This window comes from Hyperolius riggenbachi, chromosome 3, assembly GCF_040937935.1.
Source record: "Hyperolius riggenbachi isolate aHypRig1 chromosome 3, aHypRig1.pri, whole genome shotgun sequence".
In the NCBI taxonomy this organism is placed as follows: Eukaryota; Metazoa; Chordata; class Amphibia; order Anura; family Hyperoliidae; genus Hyperolius; species Hyperolius riggenbachi.
Genome location: NC_090648.1, coordinates 202,485,465 through 202,506,364, shown reverse-complemented (window position 1 = coordinate 202,506,364; position 20,900 = coordinate 202,485,465). Strand labels below are relative to the sequence as shown.

Below are 20,900 nucleotides of genomic sequence, written 5' to 3'. Positions count from 1 at the left end.
TGGCCATGGTGCGCACCAGTCCAGCACGGCCATCACTACGCTAACAGCTGTTTGCGGTGCATTACATAGTGAGTTTGGTGTGTCAGTGTGAAGCAGAACTCTAATTACACTCCCTGATTGATGTATACCCATGCAAGATGTTTGAAAGCACTTTAGGCCTGCAATTTAGCATTCAATGTGATTTCTGCCCTTAAAACGCTGCTTTGCGTCAAATCCAGATTTTTCCCCAGGACTTTGGGCATGTATCCCACTCCGCCATGCCCCCCTCCAGGTGTTAGACCCCTTGAAACATCTTTTCCATCACTTTTGTGACCAGCATAATTTTCTCTATTTTTCAAAGTTCGCATCCCCATTGAAGTCTATTGCGGTTCGCGAACTTTTCCGCGAACCGAACCTTCCACGAAGGTTCGCGAACAGGGTTCGCGAACCGAAAATCGGAGGTTTGCGACATCTCTAATCATAATTTTATCAAATAAGTATGCCTTCCTCAAGCCTTGTTTACATAACTTTCTTGGTGTTCATTTTCCTAGTGGTTTTCCCATCAAGAAACTGTCACTTTGTCACTAGGAAACTGATTGCCCTAGTTCTCTGTCGGAGCATAGCAGACAGTTGGGAATTCAGGAGCGCTGTCCATTTGGTATTGTGTTCACTAAGCAGTGAAGAAGCTTCTCAGCACCTTATCAGGTGTAGTGGACACCCTTACATTGCATGTGTCTTATTTTCAACATTCATTTGGTGTCTATCTGGCATTCAGCACAGATCTTCACCTGGACAGGTGCACTTCAGTTAGATAAATAAATGCTGAGACTAATCACAAATAATGGTTATAAAGTGGCATGCAGAGATGGTGAGCAACAATGTTGTGTCAACATGAACAGTCATTTTAGCAATGGTGTTGGCAATGGTGCTAATGAGCCATTATTTTCAATAAAAGCATGATGTTCATCTGTTTCTGCTCATCTGTTTATCTGCACCTCACCTGTAAATACTGAGTTCTTATTCCAGGACCTTCTTCCCCCCAGAAAGTGATGACCAGTGAAGATGGTCTGCTTCTTTACTGACACTTATGGCTTATTAAATTGTGCATGTAACTACAAGGCATTATTGATGGTGTTCAAACTCAGGATTCTGAATTTGGAAACCTGAATTATCCTGAACACCACACTTCAGCACCAGCACCCTAGCAAGTGGACAGGGTCAGGGGGAGTCCACTTATTTGTGCTGTATGGTGTGCTTCACATGACTCTCAATCTTCCTTCTTCCGGCTTGGAAGGAGGAAGCATCGGAGTCATGTGAAGTGCAAGTAAGTGAACTCCCTGCGACTCTGTCCACTTGCTCGGGTGCTGAAGTGTGGTATTTGGGATAAACCAGGTTTCCAAATTCTATATCCCAAATTCGAACACTAACACTACAAGGCATTTTAGTGGTTGCTCTAGGGTATTTGGTTATGCTCATTAGTAAGAGTACAGTGATTGCAGTCTAATTAATTGCAAATGACTCACACTAGTCAGCCGTTGTCCATTTAGTTCAAATTTCTTGTAATATCAGCAAAATGGCAAGCTGTTTTGACTCACTGCTAGACAGTGATACCATTTGAAGCCAGACTGACTGATGATACACATATTAATTGCAGGAAACAATCTTTTATGATCATCTCAGACTCAGACAATGGTTTATCACAAATGGCTGTGTAGACATGCTTTCCTGGTTTTATGCCAAGTAAGATCTGTTCTATGGAAAAGAGTGGATGTCTCACTGCAAGTCACTACAGAGAATTATAATGAAAACTGGCAGACTACTGAAAAGGACGCAGCCAATGTCAAGAGCACATGTACACCGAAAGCCAGAAACCAAAGTGATCACATTTTGCAAAACGAAAGTGTATTGTGTGTACATCTGGATGTCTGGAACAGGCTTATTTTCCTGCTACAGGATGGAAATATTTATGAAACAGAATCTGTTCTTTTAACTGATACATAGTATCTATAAACAAAAACAGACTTGGGTAAGAATCATTCATATTGAGCACTGATTGTGCATACATGCTTTACGTGGAGTCTGTAGTTGATCTCTGTCTGATAGGGGAGGGCAGGGGAATTGCTTACTCTAACACAGGCTTTGTCCACTGGTAAAGAGGCTTTTGCAGTTGTTGGCAGTGAACTCCTTAATAAGTAAATGTACCAAAGGTATCTAGCTTTGACAACCATCAAGGATTGGGACAAAAAGACTCAAAAAGCTGTCTGCTGAAGTCACCTGTAAAGTACAGTGTTGTCCTCAGATCACAAAAACAATGCATTAATGCACCACTCCAAGACAATGGGCAGAGCTTTGTAAAGCATTATTTCTTGCTCTTGTTGTGTGCACTTACCTCCACTGGTTTACAGCACACACACAACTGAATGATTTTCATTGCTCTAGAAGCTCAAGTGATGTATTTCTTTATGAACTTGAAGTAAAAATCATAACCTGAAATTACCTCTTTTACTAAGGGAGGTAAAAAAAGAAAGACATTTATATAATGGGTGAACTAAGGTTACAGATGATTCAAAGACAAATGCCCAAGTATTAACTTCTGTCATGGCATGGTCATGTCATCAAACGCATTACAAATTAAAAACCGTGCATGGAAAGAAATTAATTGACAATAGTTGCCCATATGTGCTAAATTATACCATTAAAATGACATGATCTAATTTGCCACATATACAAGTGTTTCAAAGTTGATCTTTTATAACCAGTAAAATGACAGATTAATGCATTTTCTCTCTAGCCACAACTATAAACTATGTACAGTGCATGGAGACATTTTATTGCAATACTTGCACTATACTATGAATTACTTCCAAGGCTGGCACTGAAATTATGATGATAATCTATCAGCAATGGTGGTGACATCCCTGTGTTATGGCCTGTAGTGATGTTGCTATGGTATTTCAGTCCCTGTTAGACTGAGACATAGCTAAGGAGCTATGGGCCCCAGTGCAAGTTTTACATTGCACCCCCCCCCCCCCCAAAGCACTCTATACATAACAATTGACACGAGCCATCAAAAACTGCCAAGGACAATCACAGTGGCAGAGGTGCAAGAAGGGGATGGGGGAACAGTTTGTTAATGATTACTATCATTACACTCATCTATAGAAGTGATTATTACAGGAACAGGACCAATAAAGAGCTAATACTGTGGTTGAGGGAGGGCCCTACGAGGCCCCTCTGGCCCAAGGGCCCCGGTGCAGTTGCAACCTCTACTGCCACTGCTGGTAGACAAGGTACTGATGTGTTTGCAGGTATATCCCCAGTAATATGCAAAACTCCTTCTGTGTTACTCACCAGCTGTAGAACATCCGCAGAAACCATCTGCATGCAGCACATCGCAGTGGCCAAAGCGCAGACTATTGTGGAGATGATATTCAAAGCACACACGCTGAACAACAAGTCCTGTGAAAAGATGAAAAGAAAACCATCAGGTCTTTATCTCAGAAATGCATGTGACAGGATTGCAAACATCTTTAATTGGTTTGATAATAGTGGCTGTCACTTGCTATCTATTCTATGTGGGATTAATTAGTTTGCCGAGTCCCTTGTTCTGATCTCAACCTCTCAGTGCTGTTTTCTTCCTGAGAACAAATATTTTACTATTTGGAGCTGGACACCATAGAGGGAAATTATCACAGGCTAATATATTTTCCCTGCCACAGGGTCAAAGTCTGTTACGTTGTGTGACTAGACGAAAACTGTTCTACAGTTTCTAATGGCACATCTGTTTAGATCTCTGAATGTAACCTTTTAATAATCTGTCTTTTCATTTTTTAAAGCCGGAATGGCGGCTACTATGCAAATGAGCGGATTTCTGAAAGAAGATAGCCAAAATAATTTGTTGCCCCCTGTAATTTAACATCACTGTGAGTCTCAGGGAGTCATGCATTGCATACGTCTGACATTCTGTATCATTCTGACTGGCACACAAAGCACATGAAGGAAAGTGTCTATTGGGTCATTGGCTGAGAATATTTTTGCTTCCTATTTAGGTCTGCTAATTTGTAATTCTTGTAGGACTAAGGGTCACAAAAAACTTTTTTTATGTTTTAAAGTTACACTGAAGCGAAAAAAAAAACCTTATGATATAATGAATTTTGTATGTAGTATAATAGAACATTTGTAGCAAAGAAAAGAGTCTCATATTTTTATATTCAGTTATATAGCTGTTTATCTATAACATTGCATCATTCTGTAATATTTGCAGTTTACATATTGCCATACATCTGCATTTTAAAATAATGAAACATAGCAGAGCTAATGACCCTTTGCACTTCCTGGCAGAAAAAAACTTAAACAAGGAACAGTGAGAGACAAGTTGAGATAAGTGCTTCAGAAAATAGCACTGCTCTCTGACTAAATTAGTCGGAGAGCTCAGAGAAGCTCTTCTGCATAGATAACAACTGAAGTTTCTTAACTCTACCTGTATTGGAAGCAATATCACACTCATATCTTTGCTACTAATTGTAATATCCGAGGCAGCTGCGGCGAACAGCACCGCCGCCGCAGCTGCCTCCATGCGCCCATCCGTCCGCTCGGCGTCCAGGATGCAGAGGACGGAACGTTCCGTCAGCCAGGAGCTTGCCTTAGCGCGCGGGCGTGCGCACAGACGGGGCCTTTATGCGGGGAGGAAGCCCGTCAGCTGACCTGGTGGTCGGTTGTCAGAGGAGTCCCACGGCGCCCAGGATTGGCTGATGCGGAGGGGCGTGCCTGTGGGATCTCCTCTGCTTCATAAGCCTTTGGGCTTCATTGTTGCCTCGTCTGTTGTCGTGAATACTTGCATGTGAGCGCGCAGACCTTAGGTAGTTCCCTGGTGTTGATGCTACGGATTTCACACCAAGCTTAGGAATTTGCAGTCTTGTTATTGTTATCTTGTTTAGACTTGTTCTGGGGTGTTGATGCCAAGGATTTCACACCCAGGCTAGGATATTATTATTGTATTGATCTCCTGTGTACGACTCTGGCTAGCACTCTGACTTTGAATCTGTTTTCTGATCCTGTACGTCTGCCCATCTGTCTACCTGTTGCTGAACCTCTGCCTGATTACCGATTACCCTCTTGTCTCACGATTCTATACCGATACGTACCTTCCCGTTGCTGAACCTCTGCCTGATTACTGATTACTCTCTTGTCTCACAATTTTGAATTAATACTTACCTCTCTGTTGCCGAACCTTGCCTGCCTGACCATTCTACTCACCAGTGGGCCCTCGCCACTGGTGAGGTACTAGTTACACCAGCTCCTCTGGTGGAACAGTTCTGTTAAGCTGTATTACAGTCCCATTTACCTGCTCGTATAGGGTATCTGTCATTGTAGTATTATCGTATCTCCTAGGCTACTGTACAGTCTGGGTCACCCGCCCCACGGGTGTTCTCGTGCCTGCCGTACTATCTGAGTCACCCGCTCCCCGGGAGATTCAGCCTCTTCGTTATTGTACTCTCCAGCCTGCTGGAGCTTGTACGCTAGTGCACGCATAGTGTGCTGATAAGTACCTCACCAGCCCCTCTGGTGAGGCCTCGTCAAACTATGAAAGTTATTTTTTCACCCAAACACTTACACTTTGCTAGGTGTCCAGAGGTTAGTCATACTTGTATTATTGGTAATTCTGCAGATCACTAATGATCAGGTATACGTCTGTATTATTGGGGATACTGCAGATCATCAATAATCAGATACTCTCTGTGTGCTGACACCCACTCTTACAGAACAACAGACCGTAAAGTATCATGGAGGCACTCTGCCAACGGGTCGACGTGTTAACTGTCACCGTTAATGAACTCATTAAAACGGTGGATGCTCAACAGACTCAGATTAAAAAACTAGCTGAGTCAGTTAACCGTCTTTTAGATCCTAATACCCGAGGGTTCCCCCCCCTCTGTGATAGAGCCGAGGATACCCCCACCAGAAAAATTCTCGAGGCATCGCTCGGACTTTAGTAATTTCAAGCATAGGTGCTTGTCTTATTTTGAATTACGACCCATTTCCTCAGACACTGAAGCTCAACGGGTCACGTTCATTAAGACTTTATTGTGTGGAGATTCCCAGTCATGGGCATATAGACTTCCTACAGGGCATGAGGCCTTGGTCTCGGTACAGAAGTTTTTTAAAGCCATGGCTGTAATTTATGATGACCCGGATTTGGCAGTGACATCTGAGAGGAAGTTAAAAACCCTCAGACAGGGTCAGAGTTCCGTTGAGATTTATGCGGCAGAGTTTCGGAGATGGGCAGTATCAGCCAGGTGGGGCAGTACGCACTCTTGGACTGTTTCTTGTCCGGATTGTCTGACGCAGTGTCTGATCTAATGTTGGGTCATCCAGAACCCAAAACTCTGGATGAGGCCATTTCTTTGGCTATCAAGATTGATAGACGAGCTCGTTACCAAAAACAAACTCGGGCTAAGCCCCCAAGAAAGTTTGCCTCATGTACTTTCTCAGCTCCTTCGCCTTCCTCTCCACCAGCTGATGAGCTAATGCAAATTGGGAAGGCTAAGCTCTCAGAGGTGGAGAAAAATCGATGGCGAGCCGAGAAGTTATGCCTATACTGTGCTGATAAAGGGCATATGGTTTCAGCTTGTCCTAAAAAGGCGGAAAACGCTATCTCCTAGGAGTAGCCGGAGGTACTACCCTAGGCGATATTGCTATACCTCTAAGCAATAAACGTGTATTGCTTCCTTGTACAATCTCCTGGGAGGGACAGGTTCACACTACTGAAGCTTTTGTAGATTCTGGATCTGGAGTTAATGTTATGTCGGCAAGCTTCGCCAAACAGTTTGGTTTTACGTTGCTTCCACTGGGGGAGCTGATTAAAATTACGGCGGTGGATGATTCTCCACTGCCTGTCACCATAACCCAGACCCCTGAATTGGTATGCCAGCTGGGAGCCCTGCATAGAGAACTAATACAGTTCCTGGTCTTAGAGATGTCCACATCCACGGTCATCTTAGGCATGCCTTGGTTAAAGAAGCATTCCCCAGACATTGACTGGCGTACCAGGCAGCTGTTAAGCTGGTCCTCTTTTTGTCATGACCACTGTTTGAACCAGGTTCCCATTGCGGTAAATGAGCTCCAAGTACTTGGAACTAGTGAACAGGATCCAGAACCCTCTGGGGCGCAGGTTGACTTGGATTGGGCATCAGAGCTGGGTCCTTTTCAACAAGAAGTTCCTGAGGGTAAAGCAGAGGGGATTCTTTTTGTTCCTCTCCACTTGAGATTCATGGTTTTGGAGGCATTCCATGCCCATAAAAATGCGGGTCACCCGGGAGTGGCTCGCACCTTAGAATTATTAAATCGGAGTATCTGGTAGCCCTCCGTCACTTCTGATTGTAAGGAGTTCATGGGAAGTTGTGCTGTTTATGCCCGGAGCAAAGCTTCTAGGCGAGCACCTGCCGGCACTTTACAGCCTCTTCCCATGCCAGAGGAACCTTGGACCCATGTGTCCATGGACTTTGTGGGCGAACTGCCTCTCTCTGAGGGCAAAACGGTCATTTGGGTGGTAGTCGACCGGTTTAGTAAGATGGCACATTTCATCCCCTTGAACGTACTCCCCTCTGCCCAGGAACTGGCAGAGCTGTTTATCCTCCACATCCTCAGGCTGCATGGGATTCCTCAGGATGTGGTGTCAGATAGGGGAGTCCAGTTCACTTCGCGTTACTGGAAGGCATTTTGTCAGAAATTGGGGATGAAGTTGTCATTTTCCTCCGGCTACCACCCACAGACCAATGGTCAGACCGAGAGGGTAAACCAGGCTCTAGAGCAATTCCTCAGGTGCTATGTGGCCGATGCCCAGACCGATTGAGTCATATTTGTACTATATGCCGAATTCGCCCACAATAATTTGAGGACTGCCTAAACAGGGTTCTCCCCGTTCCAGGTTGTTAAAAGCTTTTTTGACTCAAAAGAGGCAAGCCGACAAGAGACGGTCGGTGGAATGGAAGTTCACACCGGGAGATTTGGTGTGGATTTCCACACGACACTTGTCCCTAAGGCAGCCCTCTGTAAAACTGGGTCCCGAGTTCATAGGGTCCTACCCTATTTCTAAGAAAATAAATAATGTTACCTACAAAGTGTCACTTCCCCCCAGTTTCAGGGGTGGTAGGACATTCCATGTTTCGCTTTAAAAGCCTGCAGTGTATGTGGATGCCACTCCCCCCCCCCCCTGTGGTGATCAATGGAGAACCAGAATATGAAATAGAAAAAATTTTGGATTCCCGGCGAGTACGTAGATCTTTACAGTATCTGGTCCACTGGCGAGGGTATGGTCCAGAAGAGAGGTCCTGGGTACCACTCTCTCGCATGCATACAGAGGAGCTCAGGATGGAGTTTCATAGAATGCATCCTGATAGGCCGGGTGGTGCGTGTTCGGAGCCCACGCCTAGAAGGGGGGGTACTGTAATATCCGAGGCAGCTGCGGCGAACAGCACCGCCGCCGCAGCTGCCTCCATGCGCCCATCCATCCGCTCGGCATCCAGGACACCGAGGACGGAACGTTCTGTCAGCCAGGAGCTCACCTTAGCGCGCGGGCGCGCGCACAGACGGGACCTTTATGCGGGGAGGAAGCCCATCAGCTGACCTGCTGATCGGCTGACGTCAGAGGAGTCCCATGGCGCCCAGGATTGGCTGATGGAGAGGGGCGTGCCAGTGGGATCTCCTCTGCTTCATAAGCCTCCTGGCTTCATTGTTGCCTCGTCTGTTGTCGTGAATACTTGCATGTGAGCGCGCAGACCTTAGGTAGTTCCCTGGTGTTGATGCTACGGATTTCACACCAAGCTTAGGAATTTGCAGTCTTGTTATTGTTATCTTGTTTAGACTAGTTCCGGGGTGTTGATGCCAAGGATTTCACACCCAGGCTAGGATAATATTATTGTATTGGTCTCCTGTGTATGACTCTGGCTAGCAGTCTGACTTTGAATCTGTTTTCTGATCCTGTACTTCTGCCCATCTGTCTACCTGTTGCTGAACCTCTGCCTGATTACCGATTACCCTCTTGTCTCACGATTCTATACCGATACGTACCTTCCCGTTGCTGAACCTCTGCCTGATTACTGATTACTCTCTTGTCTCACGATTTTGAATGAATACTTACCTCTCTGTTGCCGAACCTTGCCTGCCTGACCATTCTACTCACCAGTGGGCCCTCGCCACTGGTGAGGTACTAGTTACACCAGCTCCTCTGGTGGAACAGTTCTGTTAAGGTGTATTACAGTCCCATTTACCTGCTCGTATAGGGTATCTGTCATTGTAGTATTATCGTATCTCCTAGGCTACTGTACAGTCTGGGTCACCCGCCCCACGGGTGTTCTCGTGCCTGCCGTACTATCTGAGTCACCCGCTCCCCGGGAGATTCAGCCTCTTCATTATTGTACTCTCCAGCCTGCTGGAGCTTGTACGCTAGTGCACGCATAGTGTGCTGATAAGTACCTCATCAGCCCCTCTGGTGAGGCCTCGTCAAACTATTAAAGTTATTTTTTCACCCAAACACTTACACTTTGCTAGGTGTCCAGAGGTTAGTCATACTTGTATTATTGGTGATTCTGCAGATCACTAATGATCAGGTATACGTCTGTATTATTGGTGATACTGCAGATCATCAATAATCAGATACTCTCTGTGTGCTGACACCCACTCTTACACTAATGTTCTATTTGTTAGCTGTACTACACATACAAATCATTATCTCATATGTTTATTTTCTTATCAAACTCCCTTTAAGAAATTTAATTCTTCCATGTCTTGTAGAGAAGTACAGGTATATGTTTGCATATCTATGAAGCCCATGAATGCAGCTCTCCTCCCGGTTGTGGGGCACAGTCCCAGTGGCTGACAGCTCTCCAGGTGGGTTGGGGTTTGAGCACAGCAGTGCAGTCAATGTCAGCTGCTTTCGAACTGATACCAACACAAGACAATTCCCTTTATTCATTACTGTGCATTTTGAATTTTGTGGCTGCAGTATAAGTATTCTCTTTGAACCCTGCAATTAAACACTCATGTAAACAAGCGCTACATATTTTTACAAGTTGTGATGAAAATGCACTGTGATGATGTTATATGGCCACCTTGGATAAACTGTGCAATTGGGGAAATACTGTATTTTTTATCCTAAATAACCAAAATTTCATCTATAAACAGTGATGAGCTGAAATATACATTTGCATTGATTGGAGCATCTCACGGATGAAAAATGGATTGCCAATAAAGCTCTGTTGAATTTGCATTGCCAGTGAGCTCAACTCAGTCTAATGTTACCTCTGCTAATGTGACCCCAAAAACTAGTCCTCTCAGATTGCAGAGCAGAGTTAAGAAGGCATACATAGTTACATTACCATACAATATGGCAAACAGATCAATCTCTCTCTAATCTGAATGTGATCAGAGAGAGAGATCTAATCCCCCCATACACTGCACACACATTTTCCACAGATTTCACCCCGAAAACTATTCAATACAGACAGTGCACCGCTATGGGCCATTGGTCTACCACTGGTTCAATCATAATTTCAACACATTTTTGCCACAAATTGATCAAAATAATCAATGCTGCTCATTGCATCACAGATAACTGGCATATTTGATCACAGTGATCTAATCTGGTGGTAAAAATGTATGTGTGTATGGCCAGCTTTATCCACACTGTGTTTTTCTCCTTTATTGGTTTTCAGTAATTGGAATTGCTGGATTGTATTCCCCAAGGTACATGCTGATGCATATATCTAAATATCTGCTTAGAACACCTATTTACACTCTAGATTTGCAGCCAAGTTGATCGTAAACATTTTGCCAGAGAAAATGTTAAAGTGTGTATGCAGTTTAAGGCTAAATATGGGATTTTGTACCTTGTTCAAGTAGTTTAAGCTTTTTATCCTTTGCAGGTTTTTTTTTTCTCATTTTGATACACCCTGGACTATGTAGTAAAGCAGGCCTAACCTAAACCTAAACTTTAAGAACCATAAATGCCTTTTACTGCAGCACTACAATGTCATGTTGGAAGATTCAGTAAATTTATACATGAAACTGATCTCATGCCCATGTAGCCTTTTCATTTTGATTTAAAAGAGATATATTTTGGTATTGGGTTATTTGCAGCTCTAAATGTTAGGATGTTCATTATGTTAATACATTATAGATCAGCTTTCTATAAAATGCAATATGAATGCAATCTGTTAGCTAAACAGCTGTCTCTAATACTGGCCCTAGGCAAGCCGTTTTAAAAGTTACTGTTATAGCAGTGGGCAAAAATCTATACTAAATCTAGCCAGACGCTGCTTGTTGACTGCCAGTCATAAGGTTAAGTTGTGCTAGATAGAGAAGTGGGGCACACCTGCCGTTCCTGCTGTGACAGTCTACAGCCGAGTAAAAGAAAACAAAACAATTAGCATTTCACTTTTAAGATATGATTAAAGAAACATAATTACCAGGAAAAGATCAAGCTAATCAACTATAAGTATTATGTTTATAGTTTCCATGGTGATGTTAATCAGCGCTGAACGTGACAAAACAACATGTGCTCATCTTTCCAAAAATATATTGTACTTGATTTTTTTTTTCCTCTTAAACCATTTTTGTAAGTAACTGATGTATTTACAAAATATGAAGCTTCAGTATTCAGCCAACAAATCGTATAATGGTTCCTTCTTTCCTAGTTTTTTTATTTAATGGTCTAATAAATACTGAATATGCCTAATGAAAATATCCCAGATGCACCTGTGTTTCCAGTGGAATGCACAGTCCCCCACCAAGGTGCAAACTCCAATGTTAGACACACACTTTGATCGAATCAACACATTTGCAAAGTATGGAAAGAGTGGATACAAGTGAAACAAAATTCAAAAAGAAAATTTATTTTAAAATTAATGCACAGAGTGTGGAAAGTGGGGTAATAGTTTAGCAGTTAATAGAAAAGCCCCGTACGTGCTGGAAACGCCTGTCATTTTACCACATTTACATATAGACTTTGTACCTCCAACTTTAACATCAATTTTCTCAAAAACTACAAGGTCTTTTAGAAAATGTTGTTTCCCTCTTGTTCCCACTGTCCTCCTTAACATACCCCCTAATTTGTTATTAACCGCTAAATTCAGCAGCCGTTGACTTTAATGTTAAATGTAAAGTTTTGACAAAAAAGCTTGCAGAAATGTGTTCTCCAGCGAACTGCTCGGGCCATCACTAATTGCAACTGGGACTGAACATGTTGAAAAAAAAATTTGTGTGCAGAATCAATGGCTATCTAGTGCTACACTACATCGATTAGTACAGTGCTTTTGATTTGATCAGTGCACGATGGATTTCTGGTGACATCTATTAAGTCTGAGGCCCATATGCAATTCACTTTTCCTCCTTAGTTTTCACCTTAGTGATATTTTTAAACGTGTCAATAAAATGCCTTTTAAATCACCAGCAAGCAAGAAAATAATTAAAGTAGTTTTGAAAATACTTTTCCACCTACTTTTTGGTACTTTTTCAATTGCAAAGTACTGAAAAGTTATTCTAAATAGAAGATGAAAAATTATCACCAAGGAGAAAACACAGGAGAACAAAATTGCATATGGGCCTGAGTGTGCAGTGTGGTGTAGGAATTAATCACTATTTCTGATCAGGGAATGATCTGTCACCTTGCCATAGAATTATTGTCTCTCACAAGGGTATTTAAATTTGATTACTATGGCCTCAATTCACTAAGCTTATCTCCTGTCTTTAATAACTCTTCTAGAGTTGTTACCATGGTGATAAAGCATGTAGTATTCAGGAAACATTTTACCTTAGGCAAACCTAAAGTTAACTCTTCTGTCTTTAAGTTAACTCTTAAATCCTTAAAATAACTCCAGAGTTAAAGACAGGCTGTTCATTAACTGTGTGTGAAAATAACTACAGAGGAGGTAAATTAACTACAGAGGAGGTAAATTAACTACAGAAGAGATAACGTAAGGAATGAAGAGATAAGATAACTCTCTCACTATGTGGAGGTAAGTTTTCTCCTTATTATCTCCAGCATGATCTTAGTGAATTGAGGCCATAGGCCTCAATTCACTAAGATCATGCTGGAGATAATAAGGCAAGAGAAATAAGGCAAGAGAAAATTTACCTCCACACGGTGAGAGAGTTATCTTATCTCTTCATTCCTTACGTTACCTCCTCTGTAGTTAATTTACCTCCTCTGTAGTTAAGTTACCTCCTCTGTAGTTAAGTTACCTCCTCTGTAGTTATTTTCACACGCAGTTAATGAACAGCCTGTCTTTAACTCTGGAGTTATTTTAAGGATTAAAGAGTTAAGTTAAAGACAGAAGAGTTAACTTCAGGTTTGCCTGAGGTAAAATGTTTCCTGAATACTACATGCCTTATCACCATGGTTACAACTCTAGAGGAGCTATTAAAGACGGGAGATAAGCTTAGTGAATTGAGGCCATTGTCTCTTAGTTTCTCCCCTTTAGATTTGTACATAAAGGCCTATGACATATACCATTCCCAACTATGAAGCGTGGTAGTCTGGAGATGTGTATGTTACAGTTTCACAAGTAACATAGTGGAAAATTCACGCCAAGATGAATGCCGCATGTTGAGAGAAAATATTGAAGGACAACTTGCTTTCATTAGTTTAGAATTTGTGCATGGAGCACACTTGGGTCTTCCAACAAGACAAGAAGCTAGTCACAAAGGAGGGAGTGAAATTACTTGACACTACTGACAATAATTTATTGCTTCAGGCACTTGACTTTACAATGAACATGCATAAAAACCTATCCTGTACATAGCATGCAGTAAAAAAAGTAATACTTATTGTGTGCAGCGTTGTGCGGATGTGGGATCAGGTATGGCAGTGGTTGCCACTGGGTGCACAGACTGATGATAGGGATTTTGTCCCGGCTGCCCCTGTCAGTGCAACGCCCCTGGTGGCAGAGGTGTTGCGCACTGGGCGAGGCCACCCATGACCAATGTGAATGTCTCCGCCACTAATTGATTGTCATGGCAGACCTATTCACAGGCTCTCACATTCTCTACAACCCCATTTATTATTATTATTCTTGTTTTATTATTGTATACACTTTTTATTTCAAGTCCGAATCTTAAATCACAAATATTTTATGACTTTTTGTCCATGACTGTGCTTTGCTGCAGAGATTTTCTTTTGCTATCCTCATTGTTTGTGTTCAGAAACTTTCCCTTTGCTCTGCGTGGGAAATCTTTTCCAGGGGCGCCCACCTCCTATAATGTATTTTTATCCTTTGCATGGCATCATCTAACTACAGGATAGTGCTCCATTCCTCACCTCCCTTTGTCACGTATCACACGTCACATCACTGTTGCACTTTCCAACCCTACCCTCCTCCATTTGCCACTGTACGCGTAGTTTTTGCAAGCATTTTATTCCAAACTTGCATAGGTTTGCTTCATGTTGCAATGGCCCTTTTTTTCCAGCAGAAGTCATTGTTGTGCTCCCATGGATGCTAATAAGCTATGCTCAAGAAGCCTCTCCAGCATTTATTCACAGTTTCATTGATTTAAAGTAATGCAACATGACTCATGCTGAGCAAAACCTTTTAAGAGGCCATACTGCACATCTGACAAACCATTAGGCTAATTATGCCATATTGTAGGTACAGTTTGGTACATTGAAAGGCAGACTTATGCGTCACTTTTTACGCGTGACGTGTTACGCAATACGTGTCACGTGACCATCGTTTCCTTTCCACATTTAAACACTGAACAAAACCAGAACAGTGTGCACATTAAGCCTCAGAAGAAGCTGATTAAGTGAAACGGTCATCAGGCCGTCCACCTAGGGGCACCCACTGCCATTCCACATCCCCACAGTGCTGCAAATGATAAATATTACTTTTTTACTGCATGCTATGTACAAGATGGATTTTAATGCATGTTCATTGTGAAGTCAAGTGCATGAAGCAATTAATTATTGTCAGAAGTGCCAAGCAATTTCTCTCCCCGCTTTGTGAACTGCTTTGGCTTTGAGCACACTGACTAGCTGCATGCTGCAGCCTCAGTCATCCTCTCCACCATCTTTTGATTTCTGAGTGCCGGCCCATTGTACCTTTTGTTGCTGTTACTGAAGACGAGAAGCTATATGCAATTCACTTTTTCTCCTAAGTTTTCTCCTAGGAGAAATTTTTTCATCTTCAATTTAAAATCATTTTTCATCAATCTTCATTTGAAAAAGGACCAAAAAGTAGATGAAAAAGTACAGTCAAAATTACCCTATTTTCTTGCTTGCTGGTTACTTAAAGGGGTTCTGTGGCCCTTTTTCAAAATGCAATTCAAATTATTAGATATGTTCCTTTCATAAGTACTAATCTTTTTTTCCCTGTCTCATGTAGAAACAGCTGTGCTGCCTCTCTCCTGCTCCTTTCTAATTATTCATGTAGTTAGACAAATATTGTGCTGCAGGAAGAGGCAGACAGTCTAGCAGCTGTTCCTCCTTGCTATTGGCCTCCCCCTCCCCCTGCTGCACGTCATCTGATGCGTCAACCCTGACCTTTCTGCAAGCTCCAGACAGCAGGGGGAGGGAGATCTGCCTCGTGTGGCTTCAGCTCATCTCTCCTGCACAGCAGTACAGACTGTGTACTGACGTGGAAGCACTTTACATTGCAGTCATCTTGCCAAAAGGTTTAAAAGTTATATTTTATCAATTAAGTTATTTATTGGCAGCGGGGAGCGGCGAAAATAGGAGAAATGAAGAGGGGGAATAATGGTGAAAACCGTAATATGTTTATTTTAATGTGCTGTAAATTCACCACAGATCTTCTTTAAAATGCATTTTTTCAGGCGTGAAAATTTCATCTAGGAGAACTGAGAACTGAATAAGGACCAATGATTCAAAGCACAAGGCCAAGTTGATCCATTACTGACAGAAGCAAACAACAAAGTGAAGGTGCTGGAGAGGCCATCACAGTCTCAGTATCAATCAATATCATTGAACCACCTTGGGAATACCTCAAATGTGCAGTTGATGCAAGACAACTCAAGTATTTTTCAGTACCTGATTCTTAAAGGGGCACTATGGCAAAAAATTGTAAAATTCAAAATATGTGCAAACAGACACATAAGAAGTATGGCTTTTCCAGAGTAAAATGAGCCATAAATTACTTTTCTCCTATGTTGCTGTCACTTACAGTAGGTAGTAGAAATCTGACAGAAGTGACAGGTTTTGGACTAGTCCATCTCTTCATAGGGAATTGTCAGCAAGGTTTTTATTCTTTATAAAGGTATTCCCTTAAAAGGATTTAAACAATGATGCTGGCCAGCTTCCCTGCTCGCTACACAGTTTTTTGGCAGTTGGACAGAGCAACTGCCATTCACTACGTGCTTTTGAAAATAAATAAATCCCTGTGAATCCCTCATGAATAGATGGACTCGTCCAAAACCTGTCGATTCTGTCAGATTTCTTCTACCTACTGTAAGTGACAGCAACATAGGAGAAAAGTAATTTATGGCTCATTTTACTCTGGAAAAAATGTACTTCTTATTTGTATATGTTTGCACATATTTTACATTTTAAAATTGTTCGCCATAGTGCCCCTTTAACCAAGATAAATGGGAAACTCTACCACCTGAAAGAAAAATTACAGGCCTAATCAACAGCTTTCACAAAAGACTGCATGCCATTATTGATGCTAAAGAGGGTCATACATAATATTAAGTATTCAAACTTTTGTACAAGGATCATCTTTTTATTTTTGTTATTACTATATTTTAGTTAATATGTGTGCTTTTCTGTGATATCTTCTAGTTTAATTTGAATGAATGGGACTTTTTGTGTGATCAGTAACCTTTTCTTTGATGTATGGTACACATCTTCCAAATTCTGCCAGGGTATGTAAACTTATGGGCACAACTGTGTACACTTTCACGCACGCATGCACGCACGCACGCACGCACACACACACCTGACCTAGCACAATAGCAGAAAACCTAAGGAGCATATAAATGTAAAATACCCAAGGCAACAAAATGTATCCATGCATGGACACATGGAATAATTATCTAAAGTATTCAAGTTTAGTGAATTAAGCAATACACTGTAAAGTGAATTTGAACACTAACAAACCTGTTCATAGCATGTCATTTTATCTAACCAAAACCACCCAATACTTCTGATCTAATGATCACATGGGTTGAACAAAAACTAGTATTTTCTTATATATCTGGTAACCCCATATCGCAAACAAGATGCTAATCTTGATATTAGTTTAGGGATTTTTTGGGGAAATCCAACATTATTAGATAGATCCAAAATTAAGTAGATAAGTATTGAGTCAAATCATCTGAAAACCAATAAAATACCTCTTTATTACAACATATTAAAACGCACAAATAACCTTTTTCCATTACAGAGTCATCACCAAATATATAGAATTACATTTGTTGCAATAGTACCAAAATCCACCCAATGTGGGTAAATTTAAAATGGAATAAAGTCCCTATATTTCCACTCAGACCAAACATGGTCTACTGGATATACTGTACGTCTAGGGACCATACATATGCGTATCAATTGCACATCATATTTGAATACTATCAAATGCCTGTTGAGATAAATATTGATTTTTCTCGACGCGTTTCGTGAACTCTATAACAAATAACGTTCACTCCCTCAGGAGTACAATTTTTCTCAGCTAAATGAAGAGCATGCAAATGCCTGATATGCCCCTTCCAATATTCCAATATTTCTTTCTGGATCTATGTAGGTTGAATTAACCAAACCGTTTTAAATAGTTTCCCAAATCCATATAAATTGATGTTTTATTAGAGATGAACAATCCTGGTCTTATAGAAATTCAATGAATCACTGATATATAAAACCATTTCCTAGTTCAATATAGTATCAGATGCCTCACTGTCTACATGGCATAATGGTGTGGGGATAAGAATCCAGTGTGTGTCAATGTCATTTTATCTAATTAGTGAACCCCTCCTGCTTCTCAGATTGCTCGTCAGTCTTTAAAAGTAAGCACAAGGTGAAAAGAAAAAAAACACATTTTGTAGGTCACAGCATACAATTTAGGCATTAATTCTCCATAGTCACACAGAGGCTTCTACTGACCATTGCTTTACGAAGACTAGACATTATCAAAAAATTATTTAACGGTGGTTTAAAAATTATATTTTGCCATTCATTCACTTTTTAGAATACTTTAAAAAACATATTCCAGAAACTATTTTGCATATTCCATAGTTCTAATGTAATTCTACTTTATCAACTTTATGATTGTATATCTTGGTATTTAATTGGAATGTTTACAAAACACCTGCAAGAATTATCATCTTGTAGAGGAAACAGCATGTTTATTGCACAAATGATCAATAATTTTCTAATTGTTTTGCAACACTCCATTTATACCTGATTACATTGTTTTAATTATATATAAACTGCAGGAAGAGAGTTTTATTCTTACGTCTGGGATTTATAAACCATGTGAGCAGATGATGTGGGCATGTTTTGTTTTTTTAATACCGGTTGCTGGTAAGCACACAAATCCTGCATTGACCCATGTAAATCGTCTGCCTACTTATATAAACTTTAAAGTTAAGAAAGAAATCATATTAAAAAAAAATGGTTACAAATGTAATGAAAGTAATTGCAATTCAAAAATAAATAATCAAGGTCAAGTCACATTTAAATAGTTTTCATAAATTACCCGTATCTATTAAAAAGGATAAGCAAACGGGTTTTCTTTGCCAAATATTTTGCAATATTTCCTAAATTTTGTTTAAAAATTTGCTATTCACCAAATATCCATGACAAAGAAGCAGGCAGGTGGCACAGGCATCCTCTCCCCTTCATACCCCCACCATATTCTCCTTGGACACCAGAGACAACAAGGAGACCAGAGTCTATCAATATTGGGCACCAGCACTCTGTGAAAGGGAGAAGGATTTTTATGGCCCCTCCCAAAACAACCTCCTCCCACCAATGTTGAAAGATATGCAGGCTGAGTGGACCAGTGGGCCAGCAAGAGGCAATGTACTCAATGCTAATCACTAGGTAGCATACCAACGTATCTGGCAGTATTAAATCTCTAGAAGGGTGGACATTGAGTTAGGCTTAAGGGAGGGAGAATTAGGATGAGGAGATTAAGGGTTAAGAGTGAGAGAATTAAAGTCTGGAGAATTATGATTAGAGGAATGTACATTTTTCTTTAAAGGGAAGGTCCGAGCTAAGAAAAAAACACACAAAAAAACAAGATCTACTTACCTGGGGCTTCCTCCAGCCCCTGGCAGCCTATCTGTCCCTCAACGCAGCTCTGCTTCCAGACGGTGTCCAAATGACCCCTCTGCTGCAGATGCCGACTACGCCAGGTCAGCATCTTCTGTGCCAGCCGCACTGCTCATGATCGTGTTCACTTAGCCTGGAGCGTTCTGTGCAGGTGCACAAGTACTGCGCCTGCACAGAATGCTCCCAAGCACAAGAGCACAACTGCAATCAGTGCGGCCACGTGCTCGAGCAGGTGCAGAAGAAATCCGCAATGGAGGGGACACTGGCACACCGGCTGGGAGCGGAGCTGCAGCAAGGGACGGATAGGCTGCCAGGGTCTTGTTTTTTTATTTAGCTCGGATGTGCCCTTTAAGAGTTTGAAGACTACCAGGCAAATTTCTTAGAGATAGAGGCAGTTGGCACTTAACATTCCCTGATAGGTTTGTAGAAGATGTGAGAGTACTGAAAATGCTTTATACACAGCTATACTAGTGAAAGGAAGGATAGCTCATCCTCAAAGTCAAAAAACGTACCTAAGCCAGTAAATAAGTAATATTCTCAGCTCATTTTGCAAGAATATACAATCTGGCAAAAATATAAAATCTGGGATTTATATTAGCATGATATTAGCAAGATGAATTCTACTGTTCAGCTATATTACTTAGTTCCATTTGCTTTAAAACTAAATCTGATGTTACATGAAGAAGAGGAATGTGGAAGCATGTTGAAAATATAAATTATTCAGCAAGATTTGATAAAGTTCATTTCGTACAGTGCATGCCAAATACCATGTGATTTAACCACCACACTAGCTCCTGCTATATGTTTTCACTAAGAGAACATCTTTATACAGCTAGCCTGAATTCTATTCAACTAGTAGCTTCTCTGTTGTGATACCAAGTGTTGTGGGTTTTGGCATTGCATCCACACAAATACATTCTTAAATGTATTTCTTAAAAAGGAAGTGCAGTGAAAATAATAAAATTGCTTTTTTTTTTTTTTACAACATTCATCTACATATTTTAGTCAAAATTTGCCCATTGTAAAGTATTTCCTCACCCTAATTTACATTCTGAAACTTATCACAAGTGATGCCATCCTTAGTCCTGTCAGGTGCAGGACTAAATGCCAAATGCCCAGTCTCCCAGATTGCACTGGTAGGAGAACTATACAGCCTAGCCTAAGCATCACTGGGAGGACCAGGCTACATACCAATATACAGCATTATATAGGTGCAGAAAGCGTGTCTGGTGCTGAAACCAAGAAAATTACTGTAAAAGTGGGTATCCTGAATAATTTACTGACTTCTACTATGTCTCACTAGAGTGCGTCTTTAAAAACTGTGGAACGCAAACCAGTTAAAGGGACACTTAAGTCAAGCAAAAAAAATGAGTTTTACTCACCTGGGGCTTCCAATAGCCCCCCTGAAGCTCTCCGCTGCCTTTGCCGTCTCCCTCCGATCCTCCTGGCCCCGCCGGCAGCCACTTCCTGTTTCGGTGACAGGAGCTGACAGGCTGGGGACGTGAGTGCTTCTTCGCAATCCCAGACACATTAGCACCCTCTATGCTGCTATATGGTATATGATATATGCTATGGCAGCATAGATAGCGCTATTGTGGCCAGGAACACGAAGAATCACTCGTGACCCCAGCCTGTCAGCTCCTGT

The 20,900-nt window shown here is 41.4% G+C and overlaps 1 protein-coding gene across 2 annotated transcripts in view; it reads right to left on the bottom strand.

Annotated features, from left to right (window-relative positions):
* Positions 1-20,900, bottom strand: part of ENTREP2 (endosomal transmembrane epsin interactor 2) — a 978,998-nt gene that overhangs the window by 189,386 nt on the left and 768,712 nt on the right. For both annotated transcript variants that reach the window (XM_068272537.1, XM_068272539.1), the window contains one exon: positions 3,331-3,438. In XM_068272537.1, the coding sequence (XP_068128638.1) occupies positions 3,331-3,438 (108 nt within the window). The remainder of the gene's footprint in view (positions 1-3,330; positions 3,439-20,900) is intronic.